Source organism: Acipenser ruthenus, chromosome 4 (genome assembly GCF_902713425.1).
Source record: "Acipenser ruthenus chromosome 4, fAciRut3.2 maternal haplotype, whole genome shotgun sequence".
Lineage (NCBI taxonomy): Eukaryota > Metazoa > Chordata > Actinopteri > Acipenseriformes > Acipenseridae > Acipenser > Acipenser ruthenus.
In genome coordinates, this window is record NC_081192.1 from 60,884,495 (window position 1) to 60,909,161 (window position 24,667).

At 38.2% G+C, this 24,667-nt stretch overlaps 1 protein-coding gene across 4 annotated transcripts in view; it reads right to left on the reverse strand.

Moving 5' to 3' along the window:
- LOC117399860 (exocyst complex component 2-like) overlaps positions 1-24,667 on the reverse strand; it is a 179,089-nt gene that overhangs the window by 24,294 nt on the left and 130,128 nt on the right. For all 4 annotated transcript variants that reach the window (XR_009328500.1, XM_059022619.1, XM_059022618.1 and 1 more), the window contains 6 exons: positions 23,903-23,983; positions 22,783-22,842; positions 22,244-22,305; positions 21,714-21,780; positions 15,306-15,422; positions 8,441-8,582 (listed from right to left, as the gene is read on the reverse strand). Coding sequence is in view for 3 of the 4 variants with exons in the window: in XM_059022619.1 (XP_058878602.1) it covers positions 8,441-8,582; positions 15,306-15,422; positions 21,714-21,780; positions 22,244-22,305; positions 22,783-22,842; positions 23,903-23,983 (529 nt within the window). In the remaining variant the exon portion in view is untranslated. The remainder of the gene's footprint in view (positions 1-8,440; positions 8,583-15,305; positions 15,423-21,713; positions 21,781-22,243; positions 22,306-22,782; positions 22,843-23,902; positions 23,984-24,667) is intronic.

The following is a 24,667-nucleotide window of genomic DNA, read 5'->3' on the forward strand; positions in this document are numbered from 1 at the left end:
AAACTAAATAAAAAGGGATAAGGGACCTAGATGGAGCTTACTGTAAACAAGCTAACTGATCTGGACCCCTCATGCCTTTAAAATCTACATGACAAGCCGACAAGCCGACAGCTGTGAACTGTAGTAATAATATTCTAATCCCATAATCATTTACATAAAACCGGAGATGGTTGTGCATGGTGCACTGGTTGATCTAACAGAGAACCACACACACACACACACACGGCAGCCAACCCTTTTTATTAATGACTTTAAGTTTGCGATGAAAGGAATTCACTTGACACAGTGATAACCACCACCTCCACTCCACATCTCACAGCCTATCCATCGGCCAATGCACTAGCCAGTTGTTTTTAGTTTTCCTGTCATTGGAATTAAAAAATATATATATAAATATAAAACAAAACAAGATTCAGATTTTAAAAAACCCTACCAGCAGGCACCCTGGCTCTTAAATAACACCAACAATGGTCTGACAACCAGGGTACTACTATGTGTTTTAAACAGAAATACAAGGTCATGTATGAACTGCCCTGTTTAAATGACTTCATTCCACAATTTGCATGTATGCAAGCATTACAGTTTGGTGTGGGAATCAAGTGACTACTCCAAAGCATCTTAAAAAAAGGGACATAATGTTTTTTTTTTTTGTTTTTTTGTATTCTGTGTGATGATATTCACCCTTAAGCTGAGGTATGTCTTTTGACATTTTAGACACATAGAAAGTGCCCCCACCCACACTGCATATTCAACCAACCCACTTACCTAGTTCATGTACTACATTGGCAGGCTGCTACCTGGAAATTCCCCATTGGACCAAACAAGTCTTACCTATACACTCAATAACAAGTGCAAGCCTTTACAACCTTTATTCCCTCCACTACTCATTTACAGTAATAAAGCCTCCTCTGGTAAACAAAAACAGTCCTTACATGTAACATACCTGAAACTGATTGAACATTTGTGGATTTAATAAAAAGTCTGCCTATTATTTTGGACAAGCTGGATTTTCTTATTCTAACAGTTTGCTTAAAGCCATGTAAATTGAATGTCCATTTCAACCACAAACAAGTTTAAAAAGCTCCCCAATTCCCTATGTACAAATCTAGCTGATGTTGTGTCTGTAACTTATATTAATTCACTGTGGCTATATTTGTTTAAGTTTCACAATGTGGTCCTAATTGATATGTTAGTGTCATGGACAAGCATAAAGTATACTTCATCCATAAACTGATGATGACTAGTCAAAACATTTTAAACAATGTGAAAATATTCAGCAGTTCTTAATAAACAAGTTTAATTCTGAAATACCTGAAGAATAAATCCTCCAGCAGTGTGGAGGAGTGGTTAGGGCTCTGGACTCTTGACCGGAGGGTTGTGGGTTCAATCCCCGCTGCTGCTGTACCCTTGAGCAAGGTACTTTACCTACATTGTTCCAGTAAAAACTCAACTGTATGAATGGGTAATTGTATGTAAAAAATAATATGATATCTTGTAATAATTGTAAGTCGCCCTGGATAAGGGCGTCTGCTAAGAAATAAATAATAATAATAATAATTAATCAATTTCTTTTTACTGGTAGATAATGTGTGCATTAGTTAAAATATACCGATTGATTGTTAGATTTTTTTGGACACAAGGGTTTTTGGATTTAAAAAATAAAAATATATATTTGCTTTTACCATATTAGAGATACAGGAAAATCTAAGAACTCAATTCGACACCTGTGCTGTATTTTTTTATTATTTTTTATTGGTGCACTGTTGCTGTATGCAAGCAATTTGAATGGTTATCCCCCAACCTCACATAAACTCCCACATACTCCCACCCACCCTCAACGCAGAAAATATTTTTAGTTTATTTTGCAATATATTCCTTTAGAAAGTTCCCCTGGCTAGACTTGGTGTTATCTCTAAACAATTTCTCAAATAATGGATAAACAATAAATATCTATCTGAGATTATTATTGAACCTCGAAAGGATGTCCGCTGAAAACCAGTTTATGTCACAACTGTAAGTCTATACGATTCAGGTGGTGCTTCCCCAAGGAAGCAGACACATTAACTTTTCCGTGAACGATTTCCTGTCAAAAACTCTGTGTGATGTTTTGCATGATAATTGTCTGATGCCAAATCCATTAACATAGTTCTTTGCTGTTGCCAGTCCCTATTTTGTTTTGACTGGTGTTTTGGTACAGAAAAAAGAAACCGCAAAGTGTAGGTGAATGTTGGAAAATTGGAAAACCACACCTACCTCACTTACCACATTTTCCAGTTTTTAACCCATTTTGCTTGCTCAACAAAATATTATTTATGACACAATTTTCTAAACAGGAAATTCCAAAAAAAGAAAAGAAAAAAAAAAAACAGCAATTGTTATTAACCTCTTAAGCTCCCATCTTTTGTAACTTTCAAAATTGATACTTGTATACTGACCCAACTTAAACAATTTCAAAATGTATCATTACACCGTTTGGCTGTACGTAACATACAAATATATGAAAAATGTCTCAGCATCACAGAAAAGATGTCGGTCCATTCTTCAAAGATAAGAACATTATTTTAATTAGCAAGCAGTATCAAGCGCAATGGTATCCTCAAAATGTACCCTTTTTCAAGGACTTATGAATCACTGTAGATGGACCATGTATTAACCATTTGCTGCTTTGCATATCATGGTTTGAAGCAAAGACGGTCTCATTGTACTGTAACTCCATCAAGCTACTTCAACCAAAAAAAAAATCTATCAACCGTTACACACAGTTGCCAGAAAATACCATATGCTTGTGTGCTTTTTAAAATCACACTTCCCTTATATTGTGTGAGGCTTTAGCTAAAGGTACTGGATGACTGCAGAGAAACACTGAAAATGGCCTATGACAAGTACCAAGAAACTTAATTGACACATTTGGTACTCCATTGTAAATATTTAATATGTGGTAATAGACAAGGTCCTTAGCGTTCTTAATGGTCGGGTCCTACAATTGATGCAAAAGCAAATATCAAAGCAATTTTTAAAAAAAAAATATATACACACACTACAATTGTGCTAAACAAATTGACAACAGGTAACTGTTTCGATATTACTGTTATTAGCCCATATGGTTAGAAAAATCATGGGAACTGTGTGTTTAAGCCTGAATATAGATTATGTGTGGTATATGTACGTGACAAAAAATAATATCTAAAGCCTGTGGACAACAAGCACTAACACTGCACTGCAAAAACTGACTTTGAATGGAGGCCCTTGAAAGTTCACATGCAAAACAAATGATGATATGATTTAGAATACACAGAATGATTTTTAAAAGAGTAGAATTGTTTGTAGCTGATTCAACCTGGAAATGTGCTAAGCTGTGTTGTGTTGTTGCCCCCTTCCACCATTCCCTAATATATCACAATATCTACAACAAAATAAACAACCAACTCTTAAAGATCTGATCCAATATATTTGTATAACTAGATGTCACAAAGACGGCCGGAGTGGGTGGCGTCAGACCAGAAACAGGAACACAAACGACAGAGAGATGTGGTTTGGTATAAGCTGGGCGCGTGATCGCGCTCAGCATTTAATAAACAGAAAATAAAAGGTTTTAAACACAAAAACACGGGACACGGCACTACACGCCAAAATAAACAGGTAGACAAAACGGACTAGACAGTACACAGACAGACAGACAACCGAAACACGGTGAGTGAGACAGTTCTTTCCTTATTATTATTCTTATTATTATTATTATTCTTATTATTATTCTTTTTACCTCCTTCTCCACACTCGTTCTCCACTCACCGAACACCTAACCACGAGTGACTAAACGTGCATCTATTTATACTGTTGTGCTGGGATTCAATTACTAATTAATTACTCACTTGAATCCCAGCATGTGAATTCATTACGTGAAACCCTGTGTTCACATATTATATTTTAAATGCACGTGCGTGATGTGCAATCCCGTGCCTAAATACAAATATACACTTTTTAAATACACGTGAAACACAGACCCGTTTATATCCCGTGTACCAATGACTATACACCAACATTTACACACGCAACATACAACACATAACACACAATTGCACACAGGGGCGGGGCACATTGCCACACTAGACTACAAATTTTTGTCTGCTGTTTTAATGTGCAAGTGCAAGACTTATACAACATATAACCTTCTGTGTGGTTCAGGAGCAGGAGTTAGAGCTTTGAAACAAATTTTAACATTATTAGTGTAAAAGGTAGTAAGGATGCTAACAATGAAAAGAAAAATGACAGGTATGTTATTTAAACAGTTGTAGTAACACACGGGGATGTGTAATGCTATATTTTTTTGGAACCCCGCTACTTACTCTTTAAGCTAATCAGAGTGCTGCATTTCATACACAAGAGGACCTTTATTTCCGTGTACAGATGCTGTCGATACAAACCACACAGGCACTGAATTTAAACTCAAAATTCCCTAAAGGCATCAACAACACAAAACTAAAGAAAAATCTGATACAGATATCAACTTCGATTTATTTGAGTTTCTGAAACTAATTAAATTTAACTTCCACATGACTAATACAAATAATCTGGAAATCTTTGCCAGCTGTAAACAGATCAGCTGTTTACAGCTATCAATCCTGTTGGTATGACACTGCATAACAATAAAGAACCACAGCCACCATACAATCTTCAATAAATAAGTAGGCGCACATTGTTAAGCCTGCGTTCATCATTGTGTGTGTGTGTGTGTGACAAGGCCAGTTTCATGAGCAACCACATTTTACTTTCACACCTTTATTATTTCTGGGCAAGATTTTGGTGCAGGGGTTGGGCTAAAACTCTCTCTGGTCCACAAGCTACATGTGCTACTATCTATACGGTCATGTTACAGTCCTGTTACCATAAAACATTGCTCAAAACAAAATTTAGCTGGATTTGAGGCATTTCATAAAAATAATTGGCTTGAATGTTTAATGTATTTGTTTTTATTTACAAAATATTACAATTGTTTTGATGTTACTGTATTTCAACGGTATATTCAGTGTGCCTTATTAAACAGAGCACAATAAATCACATTATATTTATTTGCAATTGTGTAACAGTCAACAATTAAGACATGTAAACACATGCACTGTAGGTAGGGTGGAAACTCAACAAGCAGCAGCCTATAGATGAGGTCAACTTCTTATAAAGCAGGTTGTGGAGTTCTGTGCTGTTTTTTAGTGACATTTCCCTAGGATTGGGCATGGGCCCATACACACATTCCTCATACTGTAATGCAATCATAATAGCTTCTCTACAAAACCATGGGGTATAGTTTTAATTATTTAATTTCAACTGTTAATTTTACAAAACTACAACAAAAAAGACTACTTAAATGATTTCAAGGTCTCAAACATTTTCAAGCATTTGTTTCTTAGTTTTGTAACATTAACATGCTCCTTTAAAAATATACACATATGTTGCTATACTGCATGAAAGTAAATTATTGAGCATTAAATCAATAAGTAATTGATACAGTAATCAATAAGCCACTTTTACGATTGTATAATTAACCTAAATTATGGATGCTTTATCCCCGACCCCTTTCGGTTACTGTAAATAAATACATTGTAGGTTTACTGTACATTCAATATGTACACTATGTAAAACACGTTGAAGAGCAGTGTTAGTTTTGTTAAAGTGGCTATAGAATAAATCTGGAAAGCTAAAAAAATAAATAAATAAAGGCCTGTATCGGCAAAGTTCGAAATACTCACAGCCAAGGTCATTCACTTAACGTTTTAATGTAAATACATCACAAAAACATCATTGGTATAATAAACCATATTTTGAGTCCAGTACACTGTTTTGAATCAGATGGTCCAAGTTCTGTAGTGTATTTTAGATCACTAAAGTATTTTAGTGTTTATAATAAGATGCACTTTCAATGTCTGTTTCGTTGAACTTTCAAATTTCTATCCAAGAATGACCTTTGAATGACTTGACTAATTTTGATTTAACAGCATGCAACATTAGGTTAACCAAAGCACAAAGCACTATTTGTGGCAATAGGGAGTATTTAGGTAAGGGTCTGGTAACACGCATATGGTATTTAAAATCTAATTTATGTTTTCATTTTATTACACTACCATACTAAGATTGGTTTATAAAATATATTTTGCCTTTGTGGGCAGAAAAAAAGAATAGCAAAATCATCTCACAGGTGCAATCCCTGAAGCAGGTCCAGCACTTATCCACAATTAGAAATGACAGCGTAAATACTATTAGGGTGAGAGAGAAGTGTAATAAAATGATAAGTGCACTTCTTTGAAAGTACAGGTATTATCAGAACTTCCGTTCCAAAGTAAAATGTGCAGTAACCGCCTTGTGTTATTCTAGTATTCATCTTGTATTCCAAAGTAATCTTTGACTTCATTTAACCACTTTCATTCCTAGGAAGAGCGTGGTGACTCATGACTCATGTATTTCATTTATCATATTTTCAGTATTTTTTAGCAAAAACAATTATAATAAGAACATTAAAAAAAAAACATTAAATACTGTACCATTAACACTAGCATCGCCATAGCCGCTTTTTGAACGGCTTTTGCAATTCAAATTTAAATATCTCCGCGTATGTGAATATCTCATGCATGTCTGAACAGACAGACAGAGCCTTTGAACTCTGTTTCACTCAAAGCGCTTTCACGTTGCATAAGTTGTTATATTTTTGTTTTGTGCTATTTTTATAACTAGTTATTTATGTTTTATAATTGTATATGTGCAACAGCTTTCTACACCTGTTTACACAGAAGTTTATTGCTTAAAGTTGATTTTATTACAGTTTTTCATGTTTATGTATATGTGCTCTGGAAATATGTACGATGTTCATAAATAAAAAATATTAAGTTGTATCGATTGTTTGTTTTTCATTTTCATTTCGAAGCCGTTTTAAAATGGAGCCGCACATTTTGCGGGTGCGGCGGTTGTATGTCGTCTGTTTCAGTTATAACTGAAACTACAGAACAGCAAAAAAAAACACAAAAAACAAAGAAAACAATAAATTAAACGTGAAGGTGAGTAAAATAACTAAAATTGTGCATTTTTTTGTGCAGGGAAAAAAAAGGAATGCGGAGGAAGAAGGGATACGAGTTACTGTATGAATGTAAGTAAATTTAGAAAATCCCTTAGTCTGCAATGTACATTACTTAAATGAAGTGGTCCCATGTTGTGTCATGTGGTCTACTAGATTTATACAAACAGCAGTGTGGAGTGGTGGTTAGGGCTCTGGACTCTTGACCGGAGGGTCGTGGGTTCAATCCCAGGTGGGGATACTGCTGCTGTACCCTTGAGCGAGGTACTTTACCTAGATTGCTCCAGTAAAAACCCAACTGTATAAATGGGTAATTGTATGTAAAAGTAATGTGATATCTTGTAACAATTGTAAGTCGCCCTGGATAAGGGCGCCTGCTAAGAAATAAATAAATAATACAAACAACAACCAAAAAAGGATGCATTTCAGTAACTTAGACACAAGACCCAATAGTGGGTTGCCAGTGCAAGTGGCTGCATTGACCAATACTTCCATTCACAGTCCAATGCTGGTCGCAAGTGGGTCATTTATTCTCTTCCCTTGCAAATCTGGTGTAAATTACTTTAGTGAATGTTAACCAATTCAATTCAATTATTAAAAAAATGAAATGTTAGTCATGCCGCATCACCACAGCCAGACTACACTTTCACTCATGAGGTATCACAGCCTGGGTCAGTATGATGGGACAATAATAATGAAGTCAAAATACAACACACTATGAAGGTGGCTCACTTAACAGATTGTTAAACTAATTCTCTACAGACTTGGCTCATATATACTTTAAGATAGACACTAGTTGTGAAATTTCACTTCAATAATAAAAGGTCAACCTGTAAATCTCCCTTTTTGATGGTTGTACAGTTAACGTTTTTTATATATTTTTAAATGTGTTTTTGAGTTATATGAACACCTGGAAATGAGCTTAGTTTACAATCTTAAATTAGATTTCCTCCATAACCTTTTAAGACTGTAATCTGTCATTTTCTTTTGGCAGCAATAGCGTTAAACTGAATTTGTCATCTTTACTGAATGTTTAAAATTCCCCAACTCAATAAAATATAACTGATCATTGATGTCAGCATTGGTCTCATGACTACAGTTGTGGTAAAGGTCATACAGACAGCCATACATTTATGGTCACCAGTTGATGGAATTTTACTCTTTTAAATTTAAAAAAAAAAATCACTTGGTTAATGATGCATGTTGTATGGGAAATGGTTCATACAACCTTCAGTGAAGAACATACATTATTACTTTTTATATTGTATGTGCTTTAAAAGGTCACTTAAGGGTTTAGTATGAATAGATCTATTTGTATCTGGTTTTCTTTAGCATTTATAATGTCAATAATGAATACATGCAGGACAATAAAGAAGCACCCACCTGTTGGAGGGAGGCAGTCTTTCCAGTCAAAATAACCGGCATATATTCCAGGCTCTAATGACCCAACGATAGGATCTGCTTTAAGCTCAATGTAAGTCTCAAACTGTCTCTGATCCAGGTCTCTTACAGACTCCACACTCACCTGCAAAACCCAAAGGAAATTCTAAATCAACAAAATAAATAAGAGTTTTATTTTGCTATCAATGATAAAAATCAAACACAATGTATATTAATTTAACAAGATAAAGTTGAGCACCATTCGTTGTCATAGAAAGGTCATTTTAATTAGTTTTACCTGTTTCCTCCTCAAAATTCAAATGGAATATATTTTATACATCATTTTTGTGCAGCAGTTTATATATTTACCTTCCTGTATATGAAATGTACAGCTTTCCATGAGGATTTAGCAAAATTAAACATGCAGATTGTGTTAGTACTAATGGTAAGTTTCATCAGTACCTACAGTAGTAAGCAGTCAAGCTTGGCCATACTGCCCAAAATAAGACTGATTTATTTGTTTATTTCTTGGAGCACCATCTAGAATCTCAGAATATTTCTGCATTTGCATCTCTCATGCTATATCCACAAAACACTGTGCCTGTATATTAGGTAGTGTCTGAAGTTCTTTATCACCTTTTCATTTTTTCACCCTGTTGCCCAATATCACCACAGTACTTGTTTGAGAGTAGTGTACAGCTACGGCCAAATGTTTTGCATCACCTAGAATTTTAGAACATCAAATATTGTACTGCTATTATGGCTTCCGGTAGACTTTTGCGATGTCATTTGGTAGTTCCCTTTCAAATAGAGAATATTAACCATTACAAATGGGTGTTTCCCTTTAAGACACTGTGATAAAGACAGAAAGGATCAATGCTGTAAATCTCTCTCCCAACTAGAAAGGGTGCTGTGTAAAGGTGAGGGTATGCTGCCTCCTAGATTTGCCACCTCGGTGGTAGGTGGAAACCGGTGACCATATTAGGAGGGGCGCGTAGCTGCAAGTACTCCGGACGATTCCATTGCAGTCAGCTGCGGGGCAGCCCTCTATTGGAGAAACGATGGCGACGCGTTGACTGCAGGGAGGAGTTTGCTGGGTACAAAGAGGAAGCAGCTACGTCAGTACCTGGGCTTTTGCGCTGAGAGAAATGAGCCACCAGCCGGAGCTGTTCTCGTTTTGTTTTGTGTTACGTGCTGTCTGTGTTTGTCTTTACAGCGGAGGAGTAGGAGCGAGGGGCTGCAGCCACTGAGCCAGCACAATCCCCGGAGCACTTCCCTCACAGCACGGCACCAACCACTCACCACAATCCATGGAATGACAGAGCACAGTTTTCGTGCACGGAGGATCGTGGATTTGGAGTGTTTTTCTTTTGTTATTTTTGTTATTTTGTTTCTTAAACTTTATTAAATAAATCAAGGACATTTTGGGAGAATCTGGTTTGGACATTGTATTTATTGCACCACGTCACTCGCATCCTGTCACAGACACCCAAACTGAAAACACTATACCAAAGACTCTCGCTACAGGGTGGCGCTGCTGTGGCTCCGCCCCGCAACCAGAAAACAGCAGTACGCCCTTTCCAGCAATGTCATTTTCTTTCAGACTGTGACAATGAATGCCGCGACCCCAAAGTTAATGGTTAATATTCCTATTTCAGGGAACCAGGGTTATGATAATAACCTAACGTTCCCTTTTAAAGTAGGGAATATTAACCATTACAAATGGGTGAGTATAACCAAGCTGTCACAAGGACATGGCATACATCCCAACTGCAAACTAGTGACCGCTTGTGTCACCGTAATGTTCCATACTGAAAACCATTAAGAAGATGGACTCACCTCTGATGTTATATCATGAGGGTAGACTGGGAAGCCGCCCTCAGTACTCTTGTGCCAAATCCAGGATTCTGCTGGTCCACGACATTCAGCCGATAGAACCTGGCAAACGTATGAGAGGAAGCCCACAGCACTGCACTGCATATGTCCTGGATAGAAGCACTGTGGAACAACGCCTATGAAGTCGCCTGACCCCTGATTGAATGGCCGGTGAGCTTCTCGGGCAGGGGCAGATTGGCCAGTTCATACGCAGTCTGTACTGTGCCTGCTAACCACTGGTGTCAATCACCCTGTTTGATAGCCCCAGATGGCTCAAATGTAACCGTTCAGGGGCCAAGCCCAGAGCTGCAGGCTCGATGGGTTGGGGTGCCAGAGAGCCCTGTGCCTGACTGAGCAGGTTGTGACCCATCGGCAGTTCCCAAGGCTGGCCGCTCAGGAGCTGCATGAGAGAGGAGAACCAGACTCTCCTGGGCCAGAGAGGGGCTATTAGGAGCACCCTGGCCCGGTCTTGTCTGATTTTCTCCAAAAAGAGCGGGAGCAGCGCAAGCGGTGGGAACGTGTACAGAAGACGTGCTGGCCACAGATGTGCCATTGCGTCTATCCCCAGTGGTCCTCCTTCTCCGTGTATGGAGAACCATAGAGGACAATGTGCTGACTCCCGAGATGAAAAGCGGTCCACCTCTGCTGTATCGAATCTCTCCCACAAGAGGCTGACTACCTCGGGATGGAGTCTCCACTCTGCACTGCTGGGGACTATCTGGAGGTGACTATCTGGGCGGGCGCTAGACTACTCTTTGCATCGCTCACTTTCAGACCTAATCTAGTATACTTATATATATATATATATATATATATATATATATAGCAATTGTTTCTTTACTCTTAATACCGCTCTCCTTGCTCGCTCTCCCGTACTCTCCTCTGTACACTCTCCCCTTTAGCGCGGACAGCTGGAGGCTTTTACATCCTGGCCGAGGGGTTAACTAGCTGTTAATTACCTTATTACCCCTTGGCCACAGTCTGCACGACTTTAGTAAGGATGCGTGACTGTCTAGTTAAATAATCAGTAGCTGATCAGTCGCGCATCCTCACGAGGTTTTTAAAATACAAAACAATAACAAATAACAATTGGCTTTCGCCGTAATATAAAACATAAATCATAATATAAATAAATAACAAACAAAGGGGCGGGACACTCCGCCACACATGGCAAGCTGAAGTAGCTGCCAGATAGACCTTTAATGTGGAAGGGGATTTCCCCTCGTCAAACAGGTCCTGCAAAAATTGCAGTTTATGGGGCAGGTCGTGAGGTCAAGCCCCCCGAGGCAGGCACCATGTCTGAAAGACTCCCCACTTGTACCCGCTGGCGGTATGGAGAACCAAAGGAGACAATGGGTCGATTCTTGGGAGGCAAAGAGATCTATCTCTGCTTTCCCGAATCTCTCCCAAATGAGGCTCACCACCTCGGGCGCTGGGAACAACCCTTGAGAGGAGGTCCACCGCCAAGTTTGACACCCCGGGCAGGTGTACTGCTCACAGTGAGAGGAGGTTCTCGTGCGCCCAGAGCAAAAACTTGCGGGTCACGCAATGGAAACTGGGAGAACTGGTTTATATAGGCCAGCACTGTTGTGTTGTCCATACGGACAAGCACATGTCTCCCTCGAACCTCCTGCAAAAAATGTTGCAAGGCCAGGTAAACTGCCTGCAGCTCTAAAACACTGATGTGGAGTCTGCAGTCTGATGCCTTTGAGTCTCAAAGAAGCCAGGATAGCTTCCATGCACTTCGAGAAGGCACGGGGAGCTAGGGAAAGGCCAAATGGCAAGACACGGAACTTGTACGCTGTTCCATGTAAAGCGAACCGCAGGTACTTCCTGTGCGCTGGTTTTATGGGAATGTGGAAAAAGGCGTCTTTGCGGTCCACAACGGTGAACCAGTCGCCTGGCCTGATTGACTGCAACAGCCATTGCATTGTCAACAGTTTGAACCTCCTTCGGCTCAGATACAGGTGGACCTGTCCGAGGTCGAGGATTGATCTGAGGCCACCATCTCGCTCAGGCACTAGGAAGTACCTGGAGTAGAACCCTTCCTCCAACTGGAGGTGGTCTATCATGCGTATAGCCCATTTTTGCAGCAGAGCTGCTACCTCCTGAGACACCACTGCAGCGTCCTGTGGGTCTGTAACTGATGCTACATTTATAACCCAAAAGGACCGTGCTTGAACTTTAGCGAGTAGCTGGTCTGAACTGTAATAAGCACCCAGATGTCCGTGGTGCACTGACACCGATACTCCAGATGGCTCCCTAAAAGGCTCATCCAGCTGTTGTGGACAGGGCCTGTGACTCTGAGAATGGGACTGGTAGGCAACCAGAATAATATTATAATTGCCTAGCCGTGCGGCGAACACACTGGCTGCATAGGCACACTTGAGGATCACCTCCAAGACCCAGCACTGCTTGTTGGGGCAGGTAGCATCCCTGGACAGGAGCGTTAAATTAGGCACCTGGACCAAGGCGGCAATTGAAGCCTCCACCAGCGGAAAATGGGCCAGGTCCAGCTTCTCCGCATCATGCACCCATAAAGGATGTCCATCGATCGGATGACCCAAGGACGACTGGATCTCAAAAAGAAAATCCAGGTGAACAGGGGGGGATACAGGAGAGGTGGTAGGCTCGCCCTTAAAAAATCGACTGCCTTGTTTTGCCTTCTGTGGGCCACGGCACTTGCAAGACTGCAGTGGCCCTCTTGATCAGCAGTGGAAGCTCTGCCGACAGAGAGAGCTTAACTGCCGTGGAAGTACTGTCAGATTACAAGTCATCCAACGGAAACTGTTCACCCCCCTCCTCAGAGCCGGTGATGAACAGTATGTCCTCCTGGGTCAATCTGTACTCGTAGCCCCCTGGGGTCCCAAGGGGACAGACGGGGCAGGCGGCACTAAATGTTCACACAGCAATTTATTATATCTACATGTTTTCTGCAGAGAATATGGCTTTCCAACGCTTGTACCCTCTTGATCCATAATCAGGGGTTCATATAACTGGTACGCAGGTACTCATGTGGACCAATAAGAAAATGCAGACTTATTATAGTCTTATGCTAATAGTTATTGTTGTATAAGATGCAGTATATTTTTTAACAGGAAAGCATTTATAATAAAGGCAGAGATGGTGCTCATGGTTTGAAGGTGAGCTATACATGCATAACTTAGGGATTATTCCAGGAGAGTGGGGGTCTACAGGCTTTGTCAACAATGTCTACTATCATTCCCCCCCCCCCCACCACCGTACAGCACGGTACCGGGTCGGTACCTGTTCGGTGACTTTAGCACTGCCTCTTCTTATAGATAGCAACCGTACCGGGGACGTGAGCAACGGTTGGTAGAGGGCCATGTAGGACCGGGTCGGTACGCTACATTACCAGGTCGGAACACAAAAAACACTAATTAAACGATTACAGTTAATAATATAAAAGTCTCATATTTTAAACGAGAAATAAATTAACTCCAGATGGAGCTATACGGCCTGTGGGAAGAGCACAAAGTCAGCCGATTTATGTTGCTGGATCCCTGGGAAGGAGTGACTATAGCTGCTGGCTTTGCGCGGGGCACAAGGCCGCAGTGAGACGTAACAAGCAGCAGGCTGTAGTGCACAATATATGTGAAATTAGTAATACTAACACAGCGTAATAATATTGCTTAATATTTGTGTAAACACAATAATTGCGAGAAAAAAAAATGATATAGGCAACAAATACTTATCTGAACCAGGCTCTCCTGTCAGATCAGTCTTGAAAGGAAAAATGGTGTGGAGATCTGTGAGCGCAGTACTTTTATGCCCTCAGGTGCAGGCCATGACTGCGTCACAGGCTCTGCAAGCAGTTTTGATATATCTTATTCAGGTTTCGGGTCTTTAAGAGGTAAATACCCATATGGTAATGGTAACATTTCGTACTTGAAAGGGAACCATCTTAATCATGACTGCACTGCTAGCAAACCTGACACATTGCCAGGCAAGGGTCTTGACAGCTAATTAGCTATGAAACACTCCCTTATCAAACTAGGTTTGCAAAGAAAATCACTTGGCACTGGAAGGGATTTTTAGTCTCACACTACAGGTTTCTGGAAATAAAGCCAGATGACAACACACATAAATAAAGCTCTATGAGAACTCTCATTTCTGATCTCTTTAATGATTAATCTTTACGAAAATACAGGAAGGACCAAATACATACTCCCACCATTCTTTAGAGAAAACTCTTTGAAAACTTACTGTATGATGGCATTTTTAATTAAACAACTTATCTTTGTTACAGAACGCCTCGTGTTTAACTGCCGTAAGTTTCTAGTCTTTTTTCGATAATACTAGCAAGACTTGTATAATTTCTTAAATAGCAAAGTACGTTAGTAACATACACATACCCCGCTAAAAAGCATACTGTACAAAACACATTATAGGTGTACTGACAGAGCAATACAGCCTTGCTCAGCCAATTGGGCATCAGAACCTTGGAAAACAGGAACACCATGATGAATCGGGTAGCAGTGTGGAGTAGTGGTTAGAGCTCTGGACTCTGGACCGGAGGGTTGTGGGTTCAGTCCCAGGTGGGGGACACTTCTGCTGTACCCTTGAGCAAGGTACTTTACCTAGATTGCTCCAGTAAAAACCTAACTGTATAAATGGCTAATTGTATGTAAAAATAATGTGTAAAAAATAATGTGATATATTGTAACAATTGTAAGACGCCCTGGATAAGGGTGTCTGCCAAGAAATAAATAATAATAATAATAATAATAATAATAATAATAATAATAATAATAATAATAATAATGAATATTTACAGAAATCTATTTAAAGTCTGTACAGAGTTTAGTTAAACTTGGGACGAGAGATTCTGAAGATATAGCCTTTATCAGACCAACCCATATCAAGTTTCATCTCAATTGAAGGAATGGTCTCAAACAGCTAATCATCCTTGGCAAAAGTGCCTTCTAGGCAATTATTTTACTTTACATGAAGTCTGTACGTTACTACTTACCCGTGTTATTTTCTCTGTCCCATGGAAACTGTGCTTTTCGAAGTGCTCAGCTAAATTGATAAAAGTGTGCTTCTCCAGGTATTGGCAATTGCTGAGAATTATTAACAGCCTCTGTTCCTAAAAAAAAACCCAAAACAACAACAGCTTATTTACGGCACTGCTTTTTCCATCCAGCTGAAGGACTTATAGTCCGAAACGTACTGATATAATAGATTTTATGTACCTACATTACCTTTTTCTTTTGCATGAAAAGACAAATATAAGACATGTACTACTTTTCTGAAGAAAACAAAACTGAGATTCTGTACAAGTATCCAAAGAAAGTTAGAGTCAAGACTACTGCAGAGTATTGTATCTCTCCATTACCTTTTATCATTTAACCATCATTTATGTACATCACAACACTGGCACCTCTGTGTAAAATACTCGGACCAAAAGGTTAAATACGTCTCTAACTTTTTACAGCATGAAAGACACTATAGGTGATTTTAGATTTCTTATTTAATAAATCATACAATTACTATTATATTAATAACTAAATAAATAAATAACTGGGTTAAGCCTTTACAGTTTTCTGCTTGATATGATCCTATGAAAAGTATCATTACTTCTTAAGAAAACCACTGAGAAAGAAATAAATCACACTTTTATTTGAGTTTAAAATCTCATGAGAAAATTCTAAGAAGAAATCTCCAAAATAGAAATGATTCATGCACCCCCTGTTGTTGCTGATATGGTTTCATTGAAGTGGTGCAGGGAAACTTGAAGGTCCAAAGAGAGGGGAAAACCCTTTGCCAGCCAAGGACCAACCTTTACCAGAGCTTTGAAGTATTTCATTTACAAGAATTGTTCCTTTGTACTCCTCCCCATTTTGAAAGGTTCACTCTAATTTCAAGAAACGCATGTATTAGGAATCTATTCATTTATTTATAACCTTTACCTGGAAGCTCTCAGGTAACCAAGACCTCATTCTTCCAAAGCAGTTATGGGGCGAGACAGCACCAATAAAAACATGCAGAAATAGATATCAGGCCTTAACTAATGTGACTGTACATAGATAAAAGACATTATTATTATTTTTTAAATCCATATTCTGCTACTCTTGTTTATTTTACAAGACAGAAAGTCCAATAGTCACCGCTTATAACAGTGGAGATACATATTTCAGAAGGAAAAACAATGAGTTCTTATCTCTGGTAATTGGTAGTATACTTTCCTGGTTTTAATCTAGTTTGATAGGCATTTTAAAAGGGAGACTATGCTGGGTTCGAGCAGACCATTCTCTTTATTCTCAGCACTTGAAGATGGCCATGCTGCCAAAACGGTAACCATTTTCCTTTTCTTTTTTTCAGGTTAATAATGCAAGAAATGTTGAATAATGAGAGGTAAATAAAAAGATTTGAAAGGCTTTTTTATATAATGTCAATTAGATACTTAGTACTTACAGTAGAATGTCAGAATCCAGGCAGACATTGGTATACATTATATTGTACACAAAGTGCTGTTTTGCAAGAATTCTTGAAGTGCATATTTAGAAGCGTAGAAGTAAAACAAAACACTGCTTACTTTTGTTTGGTTTAATATGCCAATTACTTAGATGTATTTATTTAGGCTTGTATATGCAATATTAGCATGAATATTATTTTAAGCAGCTTTCCACAGAAATTGTAAACAAAATATGCCCACATTAAACATGGCTGCACAATGTTTCTTACTCTGACGTAATGTTTTCCTGACCCCAAGCAAAGCCACGGTGTTCACATGCAAATTGCAAAACTCAGATACCACAGAGATTATTGACAGACAGACAGGCTAAATACCCCTTCAGTCACAACAAGGCCTTCTGCAATGCCCGTGTCTAAAATAGCCATTATTTAACTAATTAATTTGAGACCAGCAAGAACTTCTTGAATAAATGTTAACGTTCAGCAACTTGCCTGTGTAGTAATTATAAGATGATGTAATTTTGTACTGACTTAGTCTCTGGCCTACAACACATGGAACAAATCGGGTATTTTTTGTTTAGTATGTACTGTAGAAAAATAAGTTAATTTGTTAATACAAAAATATAGGAATTATTTCTAATTATTTGTATACCTTAATAGTCTACCTTAATACCAGAATATAATGTTGCAGAGCCACGACTCAAATGTTATGATGTAATTTTAAAAACAAACAAACAAACAAACAAACAAACAAACAAACAATCTACTGTATACAGTGCTACCTCATTATAACGCGGTTGTCGGGGTCCATAATTGTGTTTCGGAAATTATTTACAATGACAAATTCATATTGTAGCGTGGAAAACGAAGGAGACACACACACAATTTGCAGGTACTCGAATCCAGGGCTTATTGGGACGACTATTCCTGGCCCGTGAGCCTGGTCTACACCAAAAACAACAAACACATCTACACAGCAGCTTGTCTGACTCGGCTGTCAGCTCTGTTGGCGTTGACGTGGGCTTTGACACTACAATCACGTCAATCAATCCAGGCCGAAGCAAGCTTACCGCTTCCCTGCTAACACACACACACACACAGGGTCCGTAGACCAATCGTGTAACAGTATAAATCCTGGGTCGTTACAATATAAAACAGTATAATAGAAACTGCTAGTCCACCAGTTTAAAGATTACACCACTCATTTAAATTGTATATGTTTTATAATAAATGTATTAAACTGTAAATAAACAACACACAATCCAAGGACGTTTATACACACTTGTATTGTTTCGTATTGCAAGCACAGCAGCTTTATAAGCACTGTATGTCCCAGTTTCAACTTAAATTAGTTTAAATACGGTAATGTAAAACAACAATAAAACCTAACGTTTGTGAGTCAAATTGCATTATGTGGGAAATGGGAGCCATGACCTTACCGTGTTATAACCGATTCCGAACTATAACGGGTTGCGTTATAACAGGATAGCACTGTATGTAGCTTTTTTTTTTTTTAAAAAAGGGTTACACAGAGTAAGCATGTACTACTAGTCAGAGAAATGGAGAGAACCTGCAAAATAATATCAATCAGATTGAAGAATGGGTGAATTAAATTCTCTTTGAAAGTATTGGTGACCAACACTTCAATTTATTCCATCACATGTCAAATCTTTAACTTTGCAAATGACACTGAGGTTATGGTGTGATTTTAGCAATTCACTTGTCATCCACTCATTCACGAATACCAGGTTATGAACAAGCCATGGCACGAACTGGACAATTAAGATGACCTGCTTTCCTGATAAATCAATACAAGGAATGTTGGACTATGAACGAATGTACTATGACAAACTGCAGCAATTGATAACACTTTGGAGCACATCTGAACAGGTTAGTGGCAGGGAACATGTTGATTGTCAGATTAACATTGTTTTTTTTTTTTAAATCATAATAATTCAAAATTTTGTTTGGTGCCGCTCCGACAGCAGAAACGAATGACGAGTGGGTTTCCTTTTATACTTAACTGTGTCACAGTAAAACTTGTCTCAAAAACAGGTTAGTAAATATCTTCCTTTATTTTTTAAAGTATATCATAAAACATAAAGTGCATTAAACACAATTTGATTTTTGATTTCTCTGAATGTTTTACATGCAAGTCTTTATAATTAAAACAAAAGCAGGTTATTTGTATGTACAGAGCCAGCATCTTGCAGGTAATAATATCATATTATAGGAAGGCCTCACAGTCAAATTCATTATTTGCACATCTCAAACAATAAAAGTTTAAATAAATGTATATAATATACAGATTTATTATTTAAATAATGGCTATTTCAGACACAGGTGCTGCAGAAGGCCTGTTGTGACTGAAGGGACGTTTAGGCTAACTGTATGCCAATAATCTCTATGGTATCTCAGTTTTGTGCACGTCCAACCTGATCGCTAAGTGGTCAATTTGCATGTGACCACCGTGGCTTTGCTTGGGGTCAGGAAAACATTATGTCGGAGTAAGAAACATGCAGCCACATGTGCAGCCATGTTAGAATGGGATATTTTATTTACAATTTCTGAGGAGAGCTGCTAAAATAATTTTCTAATTGCATATACAAGCCTATAAGAACCAGGAATTCTTAAAGAAAACTAAGGTAACTCTGTTAAAATACACGGCGGTACATTCCCAGCAGTTCCTTGCAATCTGTATTAGATTGTGTTGCCTTTCATGGTTCATCCACACCCAAGGTAAGTTACTGTTAAAATTATAAGTAAAAATGCAAAGCAAAAGCATGCAGCTTTATTCTGAAGACAATAAACACATACGCTAATGTCTATACATGTTGTGTCACATTGCAAATGGAATTACATATGGGAACATGTTGTTAGTTCAGATGTTTCTTCTGTAGTGTCATCTAAAGCTTAGTGGTCCAGTGGTTAAAGAAAGGGGTTTGTTACCAGGAGGTTCCCAGTTCATACCCACCTCAGCCACTGACTCGTGTGTGACACTGAGTAAGTCACTTAACCTCCTTGTGCTCTGTCTTTTGGATGAGATGTAAAACCGAGGTCCTATTGTAAGTGACTGCAGCAGCAGTTGTGATGCATAGTTCACCCCTTTGTCTCTAAGTTGCTTTGGATAAAAGCATCTGCTAAATGACTAATTAATAATCATAATCTGAAATGTAGATACTGTGTCTCTCTAGAAGTACTGTAATACTACTAGTATTTTCTACAAACTAGGGATGCACCGAATCCAGGGTTCGGTTTTGGAATCGCCCGAATACCTACTTTTTGAGCAGACTCACATCCATTTTAATACATCCCTCCAATGTGTGCAGTTCTTCTTTAAATAAAAGACACGAATCCGGTATTGAACGTAAATGTTGTATTTAATAACAAGAACAAGTTTGATGAACTCTGTCACAGCTCTCAACTCCCTATTACTGGTGGCACACGCACTGAACACGTCACGCAGCTGCTGAATGCAAACATACCCCCATATTCAACAGCATAGTCACATCACACTTTTCATGGAGTAAAGTTATGCAGTAAACCTGTAATATATAGTAACGGCAAACTGTTGTAGACGTTTGTGCTTTGTTGCTATGTTTGTCAAACGTGTTCTAGAGATAATACTGAGATACAAAAAAAAAAATTAATAGGTGCACAATAATATACATTTTTTGTAACTTTACAACTGTCAGATGTGCAAGACGTTGTTGAACAATATGCTTTAATAAATTTAATTATGTTACTGTAATGTGCCAATACAAGTTGAACCATTTGGGAACAGCTGTGTTTTCTTAAAATATTTTTTTTAACTATTTTGTAGCTTATTTGATATGTGTTATACACACGGTGCATTTAAATGAACGTGGGTTTTATTTCGCAGGGAGATTCAGGTCACTCATCACAGTAATTTTTTCCTCATAGCTCTCAGATAGGGTTGTCAACAGGCTTTAGAATCTCGAGACACTAAGGCAGGTGAGGTTTTTTAACTCGCCTCTCTAAACTGCAATGTATTCGACATGTAAAGTGAGTGTGAACTGCTTGAGCAGTTTAGTAAATGTATTTAATTGTTTAATTGTGGTGGTGATTCTATCCAGAGAGCCTCATAACAACAATTAATCGTATTGCTTGAATTTTTTTATACAGTAAACAATATCTATCAAAATAGTGCAACACCATTATTATAGATAACTTTGCACTCATTAAACCTTGTGACAGTAGGTAAAGTTTCTATTTGTTGAATATTTCTTGCTTCACACAGTCCGGCCCAGTCAGAGACTCAGAAAGCCAATCAGCTGCTTTATAGGTCGGATTGATGGAAACGATCCTCGAAGGCAGGTGTGTGCTTTTAAGTAAAACAGTTCAATTAGTTTAGCGACAGTTCACACAATTCACACTCACTTTACTGAATACACTGCAGTTTAGAGAGGTGAATTACAAAACCTGACCTGCCTCAGTGTCCCAAGATTCTGGAGCCTGTTGGCAACCCTACTCTCAGATCAGGTGACACAGGTTGAAACATCATTAAAGAAAATAGAGGGTTATGGCAAAGATGCAGCTCTCCTTTCTTGTAAAGGTAAAGTAAATGGTTCTGTATTTTGACGTTTCTGTTGTGGGGGGAGGGGGCTAGCGGTAAATTGTGTAAGTTTCAAACTGAAATCTTATTCAGGGATATATTTCCATTCGGTAATAAAAATACTATTAACTAAAAGGCTCAAAACTATAGATTGTGCGCGCCCCTTGTTAGTAGCTGCCAGTCTGTTTTTCATTCAACAGTTTCCTTCAATTTTCTTGACAGTTTTTGTAGATCCGGTATTCGGCTTAATCTTTTGAGATGGATTCGGTATTTGGCCGAATCCCAAAAACATTGGATTAGGTGCATCCCTACAAACACCTACTTCCTAGTTTTGGACAGCAATTGGCCTGAATTTTGAGCAGAACAATCCATCCATACGGTACTTACCGGTGTTGGGCAGAAGTCTTCATGAATGTTGCTAAACAGATCAGAAGATGCAATATCCGATGAGAGACTGAAAAAGGAAGGGTTTATTTAGACACTTCACAAGGTATGAAAATAAACTCAATTACAAACCATAAAACATCTCTGTATTCGGTGATGGTGTGAAGTGCCACAATCAATGGGTCAGTCTGTTAAGAGTTTCCTTAGATAATCTCAACTATATGCTTTTTTTTCTTGACAGTGTTATAACACAACCCAGGCTGTACGTTTCCAATGTAATGCACAAAGTTCTATAGAAAATGGGGCTTTGTCTCATGCCTTAATTCTTCTTAGGTTTCTGTGTATTATAGTGTGAGTGTACAGTTTGTTGTGTTATTACTTACTTAAGACAGATGCCAAGTAGCTGCATTGCCAACAACAGATATAAGTATGCAATCTCTGCCCAGGAAGAGGCAACTGCCACAGCAGCGTATACCCAAAGAGCTACGAAAGAGCTTCTACCTATACTTTAATATACTGTATTGCATACTTACTGTGAAGTGTCTACATCACCATCAGTTTTGGTACTTAACTGCTCCAAGCAGTTTATAAACACCTGCCAGAAAAAAACATACCACAAGAATTTCATTATAAAGCTCCCAGTGTCTTTTTTGTACTACAATAATGCACAAACAGCAGTGAAAATTGAGTTTTTACCAATAGGCACAATTTCTTGTGAATCCTGTAAAATGATAGGATTATGAAAATCAGCCTTTGAAGTCACTGTTTTTGGTCACACCCAACTGTATCCCTAGCTCTCAGACTCTCCAAACACATTGAAAATCCATCAGTATCAGAGAGTCATCATTATTAACAAAACAAGTAAAATGTGACAGGTGGAAAGACAGACAGACAGATTATATATCCCAAGACTCTGATGGAGCATCTGTATCTAAAAGCAAAATAAACCGCCGACTCCCGTCATAAGAATAGGTGGTGTGGGTCAGCAGCAAGCTTTGTTTTATTCATGTAAGGAGGAGGCGTGAAGTAATAAGTGTTGCTTCATAGCAGAAATAGATCCTGCACACTTTACCTTCATGATTCCAACACATAGTTCACAAACTTGATCCTGGGTTCGTTCTTGCTGAAAAATCTGTACCAAAAAAGTTAATGTTGACAAAACACAAATAATGAAATTGAGAACAAAAATTAAGCTTGTTGATTTTAAGCCTTAAAGCCAGCATCAGTACATAATACCACGTATGCAAACACTTAACTGTTACTTTCTAGCTTTTATGATTATTCTACACTTTTATGGATTTACAGAATAGATTCTTGTCATACTGTATGTTGGCAAGTACCAAGAAATTACCAATATGCCTTCACTGACAAGTTGAAGGTGAAGGTTTAAGAAACATTCGCAACATTTTAAAATAAACCAAGGGCCCAATTTGAATGAATTTCAGGTGTTGCATTGTGATTTTGAAGAGAGCTTCTGCTCTCTGCTGGCCAATCAATGAAAAGCGGGAGGCAGAAAGGTTGGGAAACCAGAAGAAACTGACATTCCATTAAGAGCAATGCTGTGCCAAAACTTTGGTTTTTAATACAGAATTTGTATTTTTTATTGTATTTAATTAATTAATTAATTAATTAATTAATTAATTAACTTGCCATAGAACGATTCAAGACTGGCATTTTTAAATATTTACATTGATATTTACATTAGTACTTGCCCAGGTGACCATGTTGTTCAGTTATATTGGCAACAATGGAATGTATTTCCATCCTCTGGTAAACTGTAGCTTTCTGCTACTGTGAAAAATATAGATTTCTATGATAATTATTATTATTTTTTAATAGAATGTAACAAATTACTTGCTTTCATTTGCACTAACAATTGCAGTGTGCAAGTGTAAAATAAAGCTCCAATACATTGTAGGTGCCCAACTATAATAAGAGCTACAATGCTCAAGCTAGCTAATTTATTATAGAAAGCAGTTTACTTTTAACAGTGCTCCACATGGCATGTGATTTATTCTACATTAACACACAGTCTACAGTTTTCAATGGAATATTGCATATATTTAAGAATTAATTAACCACCTGTGCATATGGATCTGGTAATTCTATAAAACAGGCTTGGTGAACAAAACTACTTGGAACACAATTCAAACATTTATTTCATACAATGAGATATACATACAAAATCTTACATTAACTTCTCCCGGTTTACATTCCATGGGCTCCTGAAGAGACTCCAAGGTCTGCACTATGCAATGTTCAAACTGAGACGGCTAGATGTAAAGAAAGATCATTTTGACATCAATGAACACTTACTTATTAGCCAACATTTGAAACTGTTTGATTGCCTGCTGTCCCCTACCCAAAGGCAACAGATGAGCAACCTTACAGTCTATTCCACTGCAAGACCCAACCAGTTCCATTATTATGTAACAGACCCTGCTGAAGGTCAATTAAACAAAAGGAACAAAATCTTGCAGTGGAATGGCCTGGAAGGGTCAAGGTCGCCCCTATTATGTGACCTGTTTGGAAACGAGATAAGCTGTAGCTACAGCGTCTGCAGTGCTCCTTTACTTAAAGCGCCCTCCTTTTCCAAGGTCTGCCACAAAGGATTCCACTATTAAAATATAGACTGCTACTTTATTTAAAGTAATGAACTGTATAGGTGTCAATAATGTTTTCTCAGTGCTTACATCAGTTCATAATCACATACTATAAGAAAGAATGTAGGTCATAAAACTGTGTAAAAATTGCAGTAACTTGTTGGGAGGTGAAATTAACCAGAAAGACAATCTTGCCTTAGATCATTCTGTCTGAGTACAATATCTTTAATGTCTGTTATATTTAATTTGTATTATTAAAATGATCACACACAAAACGAGTGTGGGCTACAGTATTGATGCTGGGATGCCAGCTAGATGTTTCTTTAGGGTAACACCAACAATCATGAAACCCTC